The following is an 18,023-nucleotide window of genomic DNA, read 5'->3' on the forward strand; positions in this document are numbered from 1 at the left end:
TTAACTTGGAAAAGAGACATAGGCACTGGTTGTATGTGTTTGGTAAATAGCTCACATTTTCATTTACTTAGCAGTTATTAAAAGTCTTAAATAATTATTGCAAAAGCAGTTCCATATTAACTGCTGCCTTATAATTAAGAGACACTAAGCTCTAACTCGTGAGTGGTTTTATTTTGCCTTCCATGAGAAATACAGTGAAACCAGGAAATTTTAATTTTCTTGATTAGTAAGACTGTTGGCTTTTAAAAATGGCTGTGGCCTGCTACATTTCCCTATTTAATTGAATTTCAAGAATCAGTATTTTCTACCCACACCTCCTGAGAGACAATGGCAGAACTTTCACATTATTTTTGGATGCTGATTTATGCTCCCTAACCATGTTCACCTTTACAAGCAACTATGATCTGCAGGGGGCTCCTTGCCATTAAATGGTCAGTGAGCTGTAGTGGGAAAACCAGACCATTTCAGCTGCCTATTGTTTTTTGGTTTTTGTTTTTTTTTTTCATCTCAGTGGAAATCCTTTTGTACATTGCTAATGTCTGTTTGCCTGTGGGCATCACCCCATGTAGCCCCCGTGCCTGCAGCGGTCCTGTCCACTCCCAGTGCTGCTGTATCTGCCCCTGCAGGCACTGCCCACAGGCTACAGTACGCAGCCCAGGTTTTATTTTTTTTGCTGGCTTTTGAATCATTAGTGAGCTGCCGATTTACAAATCATGGCTTACAGGATGCCTGTTTACCAGAGCTACTGTACAGTGCAGCTGATCCCACCAATCTGGAATTTGTACATTTGTATGGAGAGTTTGTGGTCCTACATACTCTTTGCTACTTTTCTCATAAAAAACAATATAATCAAAAAGTGATCCTCTTTCACAGTTACGTTGCCTAATTTTTAGATGAATCTCCTTGTTTCTAGCACTGAGTTGCTACGGAATCCCTCCTAAATTGTTTAAAAAGGGCAAGCATATTAACCTCTATTAGATAATTTTCATGCTACATAATACTGGTGATACATATTACTACTTAGTGGCTTTCTTGTTCTAGCTAACAGATTAAAACAAAACATCAATAAATTCCTTTGTGCAATAGTGTTGGAAAGACTCCGCAGGAGAACATGTACTATGTGATTTGCTAGTGTATTGCTTGGAGACATAACAGATTTAGCAAATTGAAAATTGTCTGTGATTTCTGTTAAGATCTTTTTTTGGTTTTATGTACATTCCTCCCGAGGCGGTGGGTGGAGAAAAGCAGTGCTGCCTGTGCGTACATGTTGCACGCTTGTGAGAGCAGCACAACAAATCTGCTCTCAGGAATGCAAGGAGAAATCTGCCACTAATTGGATGTGGGAACTGAAGTTTGGTTAGCGTTTTAAATACAAGCCAGTAATAGTCAAAGTCAAACACTGCATCCGCCATGCCGCTGTGCCTGGGACTCAGTCACGTTGACACACGTGTACCAAACAGGACAATCTTTGGATTTGGACCCAATATACTGCTACCCTAGACTGCAGCATGGCCGATGAGCTGCTGCGCACACACAAGCTGCTAATGCATTTTACCCTGTGTTACTTCTAAAAGGGGTCATTTCACATGACCGTTCTTCTCCTTTGTTCTTCAATAAATCCGTAAAAGCAGTGTTCTGAGGATTTGCTGCTTGATCCTGGATTCCAGATGCAATATTTAAACTGAAACACATACTAATACATTCAAAACACAGTGGCAGCATAAATTTGACTATTTCTTGCTACTTAATATAGACTACATATCCTCCGCAACTCAGCTGCTTATGCCACCCTCAAGCAAGTTGCCAATGTTCAACTAGTTAAGGGCCTTTGTACCAAAATCACCTAATGTGCATTTGCTTTCTGATCTAGTGGTTTGATTAAAATAGCACTGCCAAGCTGCTGGTGGGATGCGTCTAAATTACTGACTAAATTCACACTTCAGGCACTTTTCCTACATTCATAAGAAATGTTAATGATGGAAGAATTTGAAGTTCTGTATCACAGGCCCCTGGAAAGAGTAGTTGCTTTTCCTGCTGTTATTGGTTTATACTATCAAGCTAAAATCTTAGCCTTGCCTCGCCTGCCTATTCCACACTGATAACAGAAGATGATACTGGGTATTTTGAAGTAAGTAGCCCTGTGTCTCAGGAGAGGGAGATAATATTTTCCACCACTCCAGATTATTCTTCCTTTCCTTAATTCATTCTCACTGCCCCTCCTGCATCACCAGGACACATAAATCCAAAAGGACAGGCAACCAGCCCCAGCCTCTGCCTCAGCGTGGTACAGCAGTTGTCAGTATTCTGCCTTGATATGAGTAAATTCTTTTCTTTGCCAAAGGTATAAGGGAAAATGATTTCTGCTCCAAGCCCCTTTAAGAAGGGAAATAAAACTGTTTGGCTAGGGCAACCTGTGTTTCTTGCCCTAGTCAAGTTTAATTTAGTATAGTTCTTCCAGTCTGTCTCATGAATGCTCCAATTTGCCACCATTTGCATTTCCTTGACATTTAATTAAAGTCTGTTAAACATTATTTGACACTTCATTTTTCAGTTACGGCAACATCTTTAACAGTTTTGTTGAAGAGAGGCATTTTGACAACTTGACATCTGCATAGAGATAAAAAAACAAGTCTTGCATTTGACCATCAGAAAACAGACTATTGCGCACTTTATAACCATGTACAGATGACTTTGAGGTGAGCTCCTCCTGTCAGTTTTTAGCAGTAGTGGTCAGTAGGTGACGCAGCATGACATTTTGCTCCTTGTGCTAGTTTTCCCCGAGCAATCCACTCCATACTGCCCTGGGCACAATCTCCCATATGTCCCCAGGATGCGCTTCTCCTCTTTGTGCCAAGAGGCAGTATACGGAGCCAATTTGTAAAAATCTGGTGGTTTGAATAACTGTTTCTGTTCCAGGAGTTTTGGAAAACTGTTTAGTAACTTTTTTTTTTTTTTTTTTTTTTTCCTGCTGGTGATCTGAGCACCACATAGCAGACCAGCACTAACAAGCATCTGATCTTGTAAAAGAACCAAAAATTCTCTTAGAAACATTTATAAAAATACAGACTGTAGAAAGGAATTTGACTGTACAATGTGTACAGCTCTCAAGTTCATCCCAGAGTGGCTTCTTACCATGCTACGATTTGAAAATGAAAGGAATGCATCCATAATTTCTTCTGTCCAGGAAGATCCTGACCCATCCCAACATGCATCCAAGTGCAGGCTATGGGCTTCAGTTATGTGGAAATGGGCAGGAAAAGACCCAAACTACGCAGTTTCAACCCCCACGATGAAAAGGAAAAATGTGCTTATTGATGCATGGTGGTTGCCGTTTGCTCCAAGCAAGAGTCCATTCTTGCAGCAGCCAGGTAGTTCACCAAGAGTCTGGCTTGCCTCGCTGCAAGAAGAAATTCTCTATGGTCATGCCGAGGCTTCAATGTATTCACTTTTTGGTGCTGCTACCCTCAAGTACTCCGGGTTTTCTGCCGCGGGAACTTTCAAGAGACCGTTAGGTTTGGTTTCCTTCGGTAAGAAGTCCTGCTGGTAGTCAGGATTGTCCAGATTTATTTGATGATTGCCTGCCTGGATCCAGTAAGGAGAGCTCTCGAAGACTGTCTTGGTGAGTGGAGACTGGTTGGTGTTGAGATACTCAGGGTTGTCCACAGCTGTGCTGTGTGAATTCTGGTAGCTGGAGTCTGTGGGGACCTTTGAGTTTGCTGTGAGCGAGAAGTTGTTGTAGATTGGATTCTGGACTGCCGAGGCAGATGCTTTCTTGGGCGCCAACTGGTTTACATACTCTGAAATAAAAAGAAAATAAAAATGAAAAGGAATGAAAATGAAGACATGGAACTAATGCAGCCATTTGCATCACTTGAGGTATAGTTTCAACCCAGCTGCCACTCGCTCTTCACGCAGAGCATCTCACTGAACTTCCCGGAGTGGAACAGAGCCAAAGGCAGGGACTGTCGTGCTGTGGCACCAAGTGCGCTGCCCTGGAGTTCACCTTCAGGAATTCGGTTTGTAAAGCAGCAGAAAGACGGCTTGGACCATAAGACAGCACGATAGATACCGCTGATTTTAGTGACGTGTGGGTGGCTGTGTCCCAGATACTGCTCTGAAATTGCAGTCTGGGAGTTTGACTGCCAGAAGCTGTTTCCCTAGAAAAATGTTTAAGAGATGAGGAAAATGCCTAGAAAATACAGGACGGGCAGTAACAGAGACACCATGTTTCACTTCAGTGCCATCCCTTGCAGGGTCCTTCACCCTCTTTAGCTGCGGTATATTCTTGGAAGGGTTGGTTGGGATTTTTTAAGGGCACAAAACATTATGACTGTGTAACTCAGCACCAGCTCCCTCGGTGCTTGCTGGCTTGCTCTCCAACTGCCTACGCTGTAAGTCCATGTGAAACTGTGAGCTGCCTTCTGTGTATCAACATCTGAAAGCAGTGAAACTGCCAGCAAGCTGTTTATATTGCTGAAATGGTTTAGGGGGTGAAACCCGTTTCTTCAAGGATATTCTCCCAAGCAGAAAGTTTTAAACACATAACCACACACGCAAACTCCCTGGCCAGATGGCACACATGGCAAACATGAGGAACTTGTCTGGTGAAGGAACCAAAATGAGAAATGGCCAGAAGCAGCCAGATAAAGTCTAGGAAAAGGATATGTGCACACGTTTCCACTCCTGTTTATTGAGCAAAAAAAGGTAGGAAGCATTTGGATTGCTTCCTTTCTATGGAAAAGGAAGGACAATGATTATATTCACACCATATGTCTTGGAATGAGTGGCTGTGGGATGGAAACATGGGAGAGGTACTCACCCGGGGCTGGCAGGAAGCCATCATCTATGCTGTCCTCCAGAAAAGTGCCTGTTGGGTCTGAGCTGTACCTCTGGACAAAGCTGTCTTCCCTCACAGGGTGCCCCTGCTAGGTTAGAAGTAGAGAAAATCAATATTAAAGGGACTGTTTTGTAGAAGTTGATCCTCATAGGAGAAGTTGCTCCTTTTTTAAAGGTCATCCCACTTACCCCATTCCTGTCAATGCAGGTTGTAGCAGAGTTGTTGCTAGTAGCACTCTTAAAAAGAGAGAGAAAGAAAATACAGACATTATGAGAAGCAGTTCGCTCTTAAAATTACTTATCATGTTTCCACAGAGAAAAAATTTCATACCAATGAACTCAAGAGAGGAGTGCGGGATGTTGAAGGGCTGTTGAAAAAGCCCTGGTGTGGCACGAGATACTCATCCGCATCTACTATATCTTCCATGTCCTCCTCCTCCATCAGGGTACGATAAAATTTGGAGTCTGTAGGGCTGGGCAGGTGCATCCTATCATCCCCCTGTGAGACAAGTCAGCGTGAGAGAGAACTCGCAGACTCCCTTAGCTTTCATTATCCCCTTCTCTGAGAGACAAAGTAATTTAACAAGAGGCCCAAGATGCAAAATCTTAATCTGTGTGTTTAACTAAATATACCTAGAGTTTAGGGGTATTTGGGCCTGCCATCTCTGTCCATGCTGCTGTAAAACAGCTGTATTTTTAAGAGAATCAAACTCTGTTCTCCTCTCAGGACTGCGAAAGGACCGTCACTGGTCCTAGACTGGGATCAGTACTGAGAAAATAGTGACTGGTCTTGAAATTTTGTCTGTGTTTCTAGTTGAATGTGTTAAGACCTGGAAAGCAATGATAAATCTGGCCTTAAATTTTCCATATGATATGTTTACATATGCACTACTAATAATTTTGGACCTCATATTAAATGCCCATCAGACATCTTCCTACCATTTGGTTTAGTACCTGTATAACAAGATAGCGTGGAGGGTCACGGGCCATTTTCGAGAACTCTGCTATCAGTTCACGAAACTTGGGACGGCTGTCTGCATCGATCATCCAGCCTGGAGGGATAGCAGGAAAAGCGACACACAAATAGTTGTTTTAGTGATCAGACACAGCTTAAAATAAAATTTAACAGGAAAAAGAGCAGTGCCACATGTGGAACAAAGAAAGGAGTTATCCATAAAGGACTACCATAAAAAGTTAATTCACCAGCCACTGGTGTGAATTTCAGCATTTAAAATGCACATCTTGGCAGTTTTGGGAAGAGTGAAGAAGGTAATAAAACCCCATGCTGGAAAATCTCCAGGCTGATCCTGTCTCCTCTCCTGCTGGCCTATCTCCACTTGGGCAGGCAGGTCCCACCTGAGTGATAATAACACATCAGTCCTGACGATACTAAATGGGTGGTCAGCCCGGACTGGTTCAAATTAGGCTGCTCTGAAAAAGCTCTTGAAGGAGGGGAAGCAAATGAACTTCAGTGAGTGCCTGCAGACGTATGGTGATTTGACTGTCTAGTCCTCACTCCGCTGCTTTGTGAAATCCTGAAGCAGAAGCATCCTCTGTGCCACCATGTCTTCTAAAATGCAAAACGTCCTCACTGGGGACATTTTGAAAGATTAACCGTATCTAATCTGTATTTAATTAGTAAATGGACTTTAACAAAAACAAGTCCTGCAGCTTAGTGTGGATCAATGCTAGAAGAGATTCTGAATATAGATACTGGTGGTTAAACATGTGAGATTACTTAGGAAACCCACATTTTCTGTTATCAACTAACAGATGAACAGTTGTAGACTCCTGTGCTTAAAATTAAAAATAATAAAGGTCAAGTTTAGTGTGTCTGGAGTAACTAATAAGAAACAGCTTATCCATTGCAATGGAGAAATGAAGTGATAATATGCAATCTGAAATATGCATTAGGCAAAAATCTCATCATTCCCAGTGACTTTTTACCGTGCTAGAAATATGATCTCCTGCCTTTTTCCTTTTAGACAGAGTGGAGCATTTTGGAGTTTGCTGCTGTTGCAGAAGTATCATCCTCTATTTCTGAATTTATCTCTGAGTTGCACATGTTTAAATACTGCTTTTTTAAATAAAAAAAAAAACCTAAAAGTTGCTTTGCAATAACTTTGAACATTTCAGTTTATACTCTCTGCTTATAAAAGAGATGACTGGGAATCCTGAATTCCTTTAGACAAAATGGCACAGCTCCGACATGGTCTGTGCTGTAGCCTGCAAACACAGGGTGATCAGAGCAGTGAAAGATGTGCAACCAGGTCCTGGGGCAGAAGGAAGGCTGAAACCCCAGATCCTCATGTTCTTGCATTTAAATTCAGTGTAACAGTATGAAAGGGGATGGGGACACTCCACTACTGGTGTTTTAAAAGCAACAGGTACCTGATTAGGTGTCTGGAAAAATGCCTGCTTTCTACATCTGTACTGACCCAAAGGAAAGACAATGGATGTAGCTGCTGAGCTTTGTGAAGGCTCAGCCCCTGCGGACATGCTCTACGGTAGAGCTTTCAAAGACCTGACTTTCAAAGATGTGACTGCTGCAAGTGGAGATGTTGGTAGGGCTGAGGTGTCACTGGGGTTCAGCATCCCTGATGAGGAGTTTCTAGGACACTGCTTTTGGGTCTGGGCACCTCCCAAGCTGGTGTACACATGTTGATCCAGTTCCTATTCTGGTGAGCACAGGTTCGGGCTCTCCCTGTGCAGTGCCTGTCCTGACAAAGCAACAGTGGGGCACTGCAGGACTCCCCAGAAGTGCTGCACTATGGGGTGTTCATGGTAGTGTGGCTCCTATTTCAGGAACAGGTACATTTTGCTCCAGTGAGAAGCTCTTAAATGCCACCTAGTGGGCTTCTTATTGCCATCCTCACAGACACTACCGGTTGTGAGCAGGGTTGCGGCAGTCATGGTCTAGAGATGCATGCGAAGCCACGCAATAATCTGATGTTTTAGCAGCTGATATAGATGAAAAAGAAGTTTAGGGCTCAGATGCCCTTTGATGTGCCTTAACAATGACAGAAAAGTACTTCAGAGAGCCCCAAATTCTGTACTACTTTACAGAGACAGCTGTGTGCTGAAAAGGAGCCATCCAAAAATGAGGAATAAATCAGATGAGGAACTCTGGATCCTCATGTGCATCTGCCATTATGGTGGTGCCTGTGCTCACAGCACTCCTGTAGTGAAAGGAGCACATAATCCATGTGTGTGATTGCAGGAGGAGGTATATTCCTGAACTAAGGGGGAGCCTGGAGGAGAAGACAACATTAATTTTATTTTCCACACATACAAAACCAGAGTATCTGGTAGAGTGGGTGGTGTTATGCTGATTTATACTGCCTGACAATATCGGTTTAAAATAATTGACAGTATCAGCCAGTGGTGTGAATGGTGAAAAAACATTAGTTGTCTGAATTAGCGACTATTGAGACCATATCCTGTGCTCGTAGCTAAAGCTCAAGGTGCAGGAACACACTCTGGTGTCACCACTCCTCTCACATAACCCTATTTCTGTGTCATCACCAAGAACTCAGCATATACAAATGTGACATAACAAAGGCAATTGTACTACTTATTTCAAATTAGGTGAGCACCCACAACCCAAAATGTGAACTCACACTTGACCATGATCATGTACACATCGATGGTACAGATGGGGGGCTGTGGCAAACGCTCGCCCTTCTCCAGGACAGAGGAGATTTCGCTGGCAGGGATCCCGTCATATGGCTTGGACCCAAATGTCATCAGTTCCCAAACTGTCACACCTGCAGGGTGGGGAGAGAAGACTGTGAGCCAGGCTTTGCTGGGAGCTGGGGTGCTTGGACTGGGTGCAGAGAGGCCGAGAGTGGAGAGGGCTTTCCCAGAGGCAAAGCACTGCCAGAGCTCCACCTAGACAAAGCATTTTCTCACAAATTAATAAAACAGGTTAAAATCATCCTGATTTTTTTTTTTCTTGGGGGCATTCTGGTGGATTTTTTTAAATCTCAGCTAGTATCTCAGTGTTGAACATCCCACAGACTTCCCAGCCTCACAGAAAGGAAATGCACATTACCGCCTCCTGACTCCAACCCAGCAAGTGGTTTTAAAAATGGAAGCTGTATTTTTGTTTCAAAACAATCTCTCTGGAAACAAGCAAGAACAGTTTTTGACAGATGTGTAAACCAGCTGCCTCAGTGTCGTTTGCTGACATACCACGTACTCTTGTGATGTAGCTGTTGTGATTGTCTGGTAGCTTAGGATACAAAACAAGATTTTGAATGCCAAGACACATAAATGGATTAAGAGGACCAGAGGCTGTACTTTTTTTCTAAAAGGACACAGCATCTGACAATCTGCATTAAATATTTTCCAGGAATATAAGAGCTCATGGAGTGGAAATTTTTTGGAGTAAGTTGCTTTGAAAACTTTCCTTTCTGCTCCTCTTTCAAGCTGGCTTATACCACATACAAAACGAATTCTCTAAAGAGGTTATCACTTTGCTTCCCTTTTAGCATTGTCCTCTCAATACCAGGACAGCAACAAACATTTTAGGCCACAGCAGAGCTGCACTGATTGACACTGACCAACAGTGTCGCTGCTGGTTTTAAGTCCTCCCTCTAGTTACGTGGCTTTATTGTCAGCCCAGTTATACTTCACGTGAAGTTGCTGAAGAAAAGCATCAGCAGAACCTCAGCAAATGGAGCAGACCCTCATACCTGCAGCCCCTTTTAGGGGAGGGGTCATCATCTGAAATCATATTCTGCAAAACCTTATACCTCACTAGCATGTAATTTTACTTTATTGCATAGGTGATTTGGGCCCATTGTTTATGTTTAATCTCTCATTCTTCTCATAATAGGAAGAAAAAAGGTCTGTGTAGAGTCACTAGCAAATCCTGCAATTTTCCAATCCATCTGTAGTGATTTTAATTGGTTTTAGACTCACCATAACTCCAGACATCACTTTGATGAGTGTAAATCCGGTGTAAAATTGACTCCAAGGCCATCCATTTAATAGGAACCTAGGAAAATTCACAAATAAGCCTTAAGAGGCCGACCCAAAATTTATCAGCAATGTTTACCACCAGGTGGTGTTTAAACTGATAATTTGGTTGCAGAAGGGAAACAAAACAACCAACAAACAACGCAACTATCTGAGTGGTAAGAGCAGGCAACTTTTGAGTCCCTTGTTATTATTTTCATTTATTATGTTGAACCTGGGAACTTGCAAAATATTAGGTATATTAGAAATACATCTCTTACAAACTACTTTTACAATATTCTTAACAGTCAAATTAGTATTTTTTTAACCTTCTCCTATCATAACAGGACACAAATCCAATCTCCAGCTATATGACAAAGACTGATCAGCGCTCATATGGTTTCCATTTATCATGTCTGCAATATTTGCAATCAAGTTCTCTTTAATTTCTCAGCAGGACACATTCCCTCCATCAGCACGTAGAACAACATGAAGGCGTGTTGGATCAAGTCTGACAGGTCTTTCTTCTGCTATAAATATACAGCGTTCCCTTTCTCTTCATAAACTGCACACTGTTATTGGTGTTGGCTATGCTGATGAACTCAGCCATGCTTTTTTTTCTTTTTTTATGTTTTTTTAATAATCTTGCCTTTTCCCAGACATTCTGGGTGGGAATTTCAAAAGCATTCGCTGCTCTGCTACCTCCGCTCCCACTGCAGTCCCACTGGCCTGACGCTGCTTCGGCTGATTTCAGAGGACTCCCACAGGCTTCAAAGGCGGCACACTGAGACAGCAGCTGAGCACTTTGAAAAAGCCACTCTCTTTTTTTACCCTGTGTTTAAGGCTGGTGTGCAAGCACAAACACGGATGAACACACAGTGGCTCATTTCTCCGATGTGCTTTACCTTGCCTCCCTCGGCATGATACTCCTTCTCGTCGGCGCCAAGCAGCTTTGCCAGCCCAAAGTCCGTGATTTTCACGTGTTGAGGAGTCTTAACGAGGACGTTCCTGGCAGCAAGGTCACGGTGCACCAGGCGACGCTCCTCCAAGTAGTTCATTCCCTACAATTGACAGACCATGTGTTGGCATCACACGCTCTGAGCTTGGGTGCACAAAGGAGTTACCAAACCATCAGCTGCTCTGGGGTAACGCTCTGCACACCACTATAAACATGTGGTAACCTCTCCCCCCTTTAGGAAAAGGTTTGCTGCTTTGATTTATGTGATGCTTATTGCAGGGTGATGACATGTGCTTGTGCAGTTTGAAGGAGTAACTATTACCCTCCAGGAACCTTTTTGTGGGTCCATGTGCCACTGGAGTCATGGAGAAAAAAGAGGCAGTGGCAGGTTTAGCAGGGGACGTGGTTCCTCTGGAATTTAGTTCAAGAAATATAAAACTGGGAGAGGACTTGCAATTAAGGGAGAAAACTCTTCTTTCAGCTGCATTTGTGCAACCCTGGTGATTTCAGCAAAGTACAGTAGAGAATTTAACTATCACCTTCCATATGCACACAGGACAACCCTACAGAGACTATGTAGACACTAGTGACCTGAGAGAAGAGTTCAGGCAAAAATAAATTAATTGTTCAAAAGTTGCTGATTCTGCATCTTGTAACAGTGTACTCTGCCTTCTCCCTGCTAACAATGAGGCATCCCACCGCAAAGGTGAGGGAAGGAAATAAAATTTAAAAATTTATTTTATGGCTGAGCTCAGAGTTGCTTCTATTTTCAAGTCCTCTTTGAAAAGGCAAGTTCTTCCAGTTTCACTGCCTCCCATGATTAGACTGGGTTTGCCATAGCATACGTGCTTTTTGGTACAACTGCCTCTCATGGAAGAGTGTGACCAATTGTTCCAGTTTGACTTTTAAGGTATGAATCTAACAGCTGCACTTCTGACCACAGAGATTATTCCCCTTTCCCTTAACTCCAATCTCTTGGTGTATGAAATCAAAAAGTTAATGATTTCTACACTTCCTGCAAGATCCTTTCTAAAAACCACAATTATTCCCAGTTGATAGTTTTCTGCTGGCAGCAGCTTGTGCACTTGTATTTTTATGAAGAGACAATTAATAAAAAAGTACTTTTAACCTACAAAGTTAACACCAAAATGATCAGGTTGATGGAATGACAGAGCACTGGAGGGAATAATTCCCTTCCAGCCTCCACTCCCTTCCTAAGCCCATTGCTAATCTGGACCACCATCGAATCCTCCACTCAAGTCCCTCAGCAGAACTTCACCCATGCGCTGATAATGTTGCCAAAACAAACTACCCAAACAAACTGGCGAAATGCCACTACGAGCATGCATTTAATTACACAAATAGATCTTTAACGAGCACAGCTTTTGAAACAGAAAAATCTTGAGCTGTCGACAGAAAGCAGTCTATCTTAAAAAAAAAAAAAAAGATCACATAATCTAGCCCCAGTAGGACAAAAAATTTCCTGCTAAACATGTCTTGCTACAGGACTTACTAAGACTCAAAGATGCTGAAAGGCAGAACGTCAGTTTTACACTAAGCTGTTTAAAATGCTGATAGCTAAAAGACTCGTGCACGTGCATAACGGTACACCGAAGACACTGAACTGCTTGTCTAGGAAGTTCAGCAGATCTGTGTGCAGGCCTGGGATTTAAGCCATTTTTTCATCATTAAGTGTGAGACCAATGCGTTCAAAGAGTTACTTCACAGTGTTTCTGCATGTGGAGTGTCTGTGCTCTGTCATAAGGTCTCGTCTGAAAGACAGGACTCCACACCTCAGAGAAAGATAATGTTTATAGATGCAGTGAAAACTTAATTCAAAGCTGTGAAAACAGAAACAAAAATAATCTTCCCAGGGAACTTGCCTCCTGCTGGTTAGTTACCAGACATAAATACATTTGTTTCAGTTTTTTTTCCCTGCTCCAAAAGTACATTTTTAAAGAGTCGGAGAATGTCCAAAAAGCTGGCATGACTTTCTCAGAGTAGTAACACCAGACACATTGGTGGGAAAAAGCCATATGCCTGATTTATGAGCACTTTGAGGAGAACTTCAGTGTAGAGCAGCACAAAGGAGTACGTTGAAGTTCAGGCATTGCTGGAGAGGGTAGAGGTTGCTACAGGCAAACGTTGAACTGACACGAAAAAAATCAAACAGAAGCTAACAATTGTGAATAGCAGCCTTTTGGGCAAGTGATGCCCCAAGGATCAATCTGGGGACTGATTTTGTCACCTTAAAAATTAACGAGGAGGAGGAGGAGAAGGAGGAGGGAAATGTGGCCTCCAGCTCATCCTCCAAAGGGACCGAAACCAGGACAGAGCAGTAATTGATTTTAAACAAGAGAGCAAAAGAGTCAGAAAAAGGCAGTTCACATCCCGGGTGGACGTATAAATTAAAATTCACTTGCTGCGGAGCACACTGTGAAAAAGTACACACACTGAGATGAAAAATGCGCCCTGTATACTTTTGGTGGATATATTTCTGAGGTCCTCAGCATGTTTCCTGAAGCAAACCACGGCTGGGCAAGCCTGGGATGTATACAAGGTCTCGAGGGACCGATAAGGCTGTAAGTGTGTGGTTAGCTTGCAAACCGTCATGCCCGAAATAAGCATTAAAGCAGCCAGGTTTTGCGGATACTGCCATCTCACACAACAAATTGCCAAAAAACTGCAGCTACTTTTTTTGCTGGTTTTGCTCCATTCTTCCATGCTTGCAAATGGCTAACTACCTTCCAAACACAGCATATTGGTGCTATGGGATGCCTGAATGTCTTTTAGTCACAGCCATCCTGTGCTAGAATGGAGCTGGTATTTATTAATCAGCAGTTTTGATTCCCAGGCCTCAGAGATTTCATCCGGAAAAATCAGGGTCATTCTCCAAGGCACACAAGGACGACATCACTATTTGCCCTGTGGCACAGCCCAGTGAAATCCACTGATGGAAGCAGCACTTTGGTATAGCAGTTACCAAATTCTACTCCCTTCCCTACCACAGCTTTGTTGCATCACATTGTTTCATTACAGGGTGTTTGGTTTGGACATAAATACCTTGGTGATAATATTACACTAACTGGGAGCATTTTGAATAATAGTTAAGTTTGCACAGCAGCTTGAAAACTTGTTTAAGACCAAGTAATTGCTTACTGCTTACTGTCACGTATAAAGTCTCTAGGAACCATCTGGTTCAAGAACCGTCAAGACTTAAAGAGACAAGTAAGTAAAGAAATGCATTATGTGCTGTCAGATCTCCATGTTAGAGTCTAAGTTTTAACTGATCTGGTGGTGTGACAGTCCTCTTACCTTTGCGATCTGCACACACCAGTTGAGAAGGTACTGGGAGCCGATGTTGTCCTTGTGCTCTCGGATGTAATCAAGGAGACAGCCGTAAGGCATCAGCTGTGTGATGAGCTGAACAGTAGAAGTGAGGCAGATTCCCAACAAGCGGCACACATGAGGATTGTCAACACTAGCCATCACGTAAGCTTCCTGAGAAGGAAAAAAAGCAATGTGAAACATTCCCTTTGGCATGACAGAAGTGTTTGGAGGCAGTATAAAATAAATTGGTCATTCAAGAGGTTGCTAAAATACTATATGCAAACTCTGTGCCCTGTATCACATGTAAAATACTTGTATTTCCAACTCTGTGGATCAAGCTTTTTCCACTCAGTGGAAAGTCCAGATTTCGAGCACTGAAGCATCACTGGGATGCCATTGAAGAGCTGGTCTCCCACTACTGGTACACCAAGCAAATATGGGACATAAAATCCTGGGAAAAAAACTTATAGACCTAGAAGGAATTAATAAATTAATCATCAACTGGAAACTGATGGGATTTCATAATTTTGAGCTCCTAATTGCAAGGGCACTACGTCTCGTGAACATGTGTCATACAGCTTTTTTTTTCTCCACAAATCTTTCCACAAAACTGACTGGAAATCAGTACTTTTGAGACCTCTGTCCCTCTGTCAGGGTTAGTACTAACCCAGGAAGTCAAAAGTTGTCATCTAGGATGGGACTGACAGTTTGACTTTTTAAGAGACAAGGCTTCTTTGACCATGTTGTTCTTCAGTCCATGTCAAATCAAAGAGGTTAGTAATCAGTTCACCTCTTCAGAAGTCTCAATACATAAATAAAGCCTGTCTTTAAGCAACACTGCTGAAAATATTGTCTTCAAATTGCAAAGCTGCTTTAGTCCCATACAGCAATGCAAATGATACCAGGAATGTGCTTATAAGGTGGGAACTGAAGCATGATAAACCCTTCGGTCAACTGGAATTTTGGGTCTGAATTTCATAAATATGTGAAAAGCTCTTCTTTCAAGCCTGGGTTCTCCCTGAGTAGCCTTAGGTACCTATCTAAGGTGCTCAAAGTACCTCCTCTTCCTTTGTTCTTCTGTAGGAATGGAGAGGCCCCTTCAGAGGCTGGTGTAGTATGGTCTAGACACACTGAATACATCCTTTAACATGGCCACAGGGTAAAAACCCCTGACTTCATGGGTTTTGCATGTAAAAACTACTTATGATTTAGATTTTAAATCTATACTATCACCCACTGTCATGTGCAAGCTCCAAGAATGGATTCCAATAGGGGGGAAAAATTAGAGCTGAAGTTGTGTTTTTTAAAATTAACTTTGTGTATGATTTACAGTATGATCACTTCTAGACATTTTTAAAGCCGTTTGATTGAAAATCAACACAATGGGAAATAAATGGGAATTTTTCCAAGCAGTGAGCTTTTAGGTCAGCATCTTAACTCAGCATCTGGAGTGACACCAAATAATCATCCCTTAGCAATTCAACATTAGGCTAGCAGCCCCCCAAAGCCCAAAATAATAGTCAGGACACAATTGTGGCAGGGAAAGGAGCAAATCTGCACTTTCTAAGAGTTTAAGAAATGAAATACCATAGCACTTAACTCATCATCTAACAAGCTTTCCACAGATGTCACATAGCTGTGTAGCTGCTAAGAACTATTATTAAACAAAGCTATTAAAGCAATGACGTTCAAGAAATAAGCAACCCCAATTCTTAAGCAATACTTCGTGGCCTTGGTATTGTTGTTTGACGTGCCAGCCTAAGCAAAACATGATGTAATGCAGTTTTATTCTGAGGTACTAATTCTGCACTTGGTATCATTGTTTTGGAGCCTTTAGGATTAAAGGGGTCTGGAGGCAGCCAGGTTAAAAAAGATCTCCAGCAGAACTGGGTACAGGCTCCTCAATCTACTGCAGGATGTGAGCAGGGCATTGAAAACCAGTCCCTCTGTTAAGGCTAACACCTATTCTATAGGGTAACTCGAGGAAAGATAAAGCAAGAGTAGAAGATGCTATTCAATTACGTAGATATAACATGCTAAATCTCCTTAGGCTTCCAAACTAAGCCGTTGTACTGACGAAGGGCGTCTGTTCCTTGCCTTGCTTCCTGCTGGGATTCAGTTCCATATTGTATTCATTTCAGAGGTGTGTGTGGGAAAACTCTGCAGAGTCAGAGCTGTTCTCACTGCCCATGTGTCGCGCAGCCCGCGCGGGGCTGACCTGGGGGCTGAGAACTGAGATGCTGAAAGAGCTGGGGGGGTGTTGAGGCCACACAACTTTCGGAGAGCGTCCCAAGCGTTGACGTCGCCTATTACATTTGATACTGCAGAGTAAAATAGGCCACTGCGTCCTCACAGGGAGCAGAAGGGAGCTATTGTGCGGTTGTGGGTCCTTCTAAGTAGCCCAAGACATTAAAGTGGGCCTTTGTTTCAACTGTTTATCTTGGAAATCTCTGTGGTACGCTCTGACCTGCTCCAAGTATGCTTGGTATTCAACAACAATCTTCTGAATTAGCCCTACCCTAATAAAGCCAGCGAGAGCTCGCCTGGATTATATGAGCTAAAGCTGCTGTGCTTGTTCTATACCTAGTGTGCTTCTGTAAGACAAATTATCTTTAATTGGACATTATTATCTCTGAGGTTTCAGTGACCTTGAAAAGTTGGTTGTGTAGCAAAAAACTGTTTCGAGAGGGGGTTTTGGAATCCTCCCTCTGACTTCCTTCACTGGTTTTGGATTTTTAAAATTTTCTTCTGAAATACCGAATGAATTCCAGTAACCAAATAATCCAAAAAATGGACAGGACTGATAAAAAGCAAGAGCTTTTTGTTAAGTCCTCTAATTCAAAGAAAAATAAAAGATAATGTATGGAATATGCTACAGAAACCTCTTTGAAAACAGAGAGTACTTTGATATCACCATCTACTGCCCCTGCCCCGTGGTGTGACTATCTTGATCTGCTGAAGGCAGCATACAGGGATTTAATGCAGTTAAGTCCAAAGCATCCTTTGTGAAGACTGTGTTATGCTCCTTATCGTTGTGAAGAGGGAGGGGCAGAGGGGCAGAGCTAAAGGCAGGCAGCTGAGCAGCATCTCTGACAGGTCCTCAATCAGGGAACGCCAGCGAAGGGAGGGACCGCAGCCTGCCCACAGGCAGGCCAGGCAGAGGGACCAGGACCACAGAGGTTGGGGACCTGGGGAAGGGCTGAGACTGGCCTGGAGTCTAAATAAACTAACATCGGGATGGATATTGCGCTCTGTGTGGATTCTGAGATGGACCACCCATTCTTTTGCATCGCTGCAATACACATATCAAATCATATGGTACATAACACAGGATCTCTTGAAGTAATGTATTGGAATAAAACTGTTTATTCAGGGTGATTGGAAAAATCCAGTGTGCGTTATCATCAGTAGCACAGGTAGGTTTGTTCACAGCCATTAATCCTGACACTTTTGTTAAGATCTTTGCCAGTTTGAACCATCTGAGATGAGTCTTCCTACCTGAGGTGTCATTTGCTGTCCAAAGCCGGATTTTATTTTTTTACAAATTTCCTGCTAAATTGGTTCAGTTCCTAATAAAATAAAAAAACCCCACAGTTTTCCCCATGGCTGAAGGGCCATCATTTCCATGCAAACAGGCTGTCCCAAGCTGTGGACCTGCACTTTACAGGTCCATTTGGGAGGTACCGGGGATGTGCGCCCTGTCCCTGCAAACAAGCACTTGATAGATGAGCCCCTGCCAAATCCAGGCTTCCAACCTATGCTTTCTAAAGGCACACTCGTGTGGGTCTAGCGAGGAGAAGCTTAAAGACCTCATCTGTACCAAATACACTGTGTTGCCTGGGGAGTCCCTGGGCTGACCAGTCCTCCAGAGTGACCCAGCAGGATCCAGCTTGGGGCTCGAAGGGCTTGAACAGTGGGGACACACAACCCCCCCCCC

General features: G+C 42.9%; 1 protein-coding gene across 2 annotated transcripts in view; it reads right to left on the reverse strand.

The window, feature by feature from the left end:
* Window positions 1–324: 324 nt before the first annotated feature.
* EGFR (epidermal growth factor receptor) overlaps window positions 325–18,023 on the reverse strand; it is a 46,196-nt gene continuing 28,497 nt past the window's right edge. The window contains exons 19-27 of one of the 2 annotated variants that reach the window (XM_026843882.1): window positions 14,072–14,257; window positions 10,704–10,859; window positions 9,763–9,838; window positions 8,457–8,603; window positions 5,791–5,888; window positions 5,168–5,335; window positions 5,026–5,073; window positions 4,820–4,925; window positions 325–3,797 (exon numbers count right to left, since the gene is read on the reverse strand). In XM_026843882.1, the coding sequence (XP_026699683.1) occupies window positions 3,421–3,797; window positions 4,820–4,925; window positions 5,026–5,073; window positions 5,168–5,335; window positions 5,791–5,888; window positions 8,457–8,603; window positions 9,763–9,838; window positions 10,704–10,859; window positions 14,072–14,257 (1,362 nt within the window). In that variant the 3' untranslated portion in view covers window positions 325–3,420. The remainder of the gene's footprint in view (window positions 3,798–4,819; window positions 4,926–5,025; window positions 5,074–5,167; window positions 5,336–5,790; window positions 5,889–8,456; window positions 8,604–9,762; window positions 9,839–10,703; window positions 10,860–14,071; window positions 14,258–18,023) is intronic. The other variant, XM_026843881.1, reaches the window with a different exon arrangement.

Source organism: Athene cunicularia (assembly GCF_003259725.1).
Source record: "Athene cunicularia isolate RWA chromosome 2 unlocalized genomic scaffold, athCun1 chr2_part2, whole genome shotgun sequence".
Taxonomy (NCBI): Eukaryota; Metazoa; Chordata; class Aves; order Strigiformes; family Strigidae; genus Athene; species Athene cunicularia.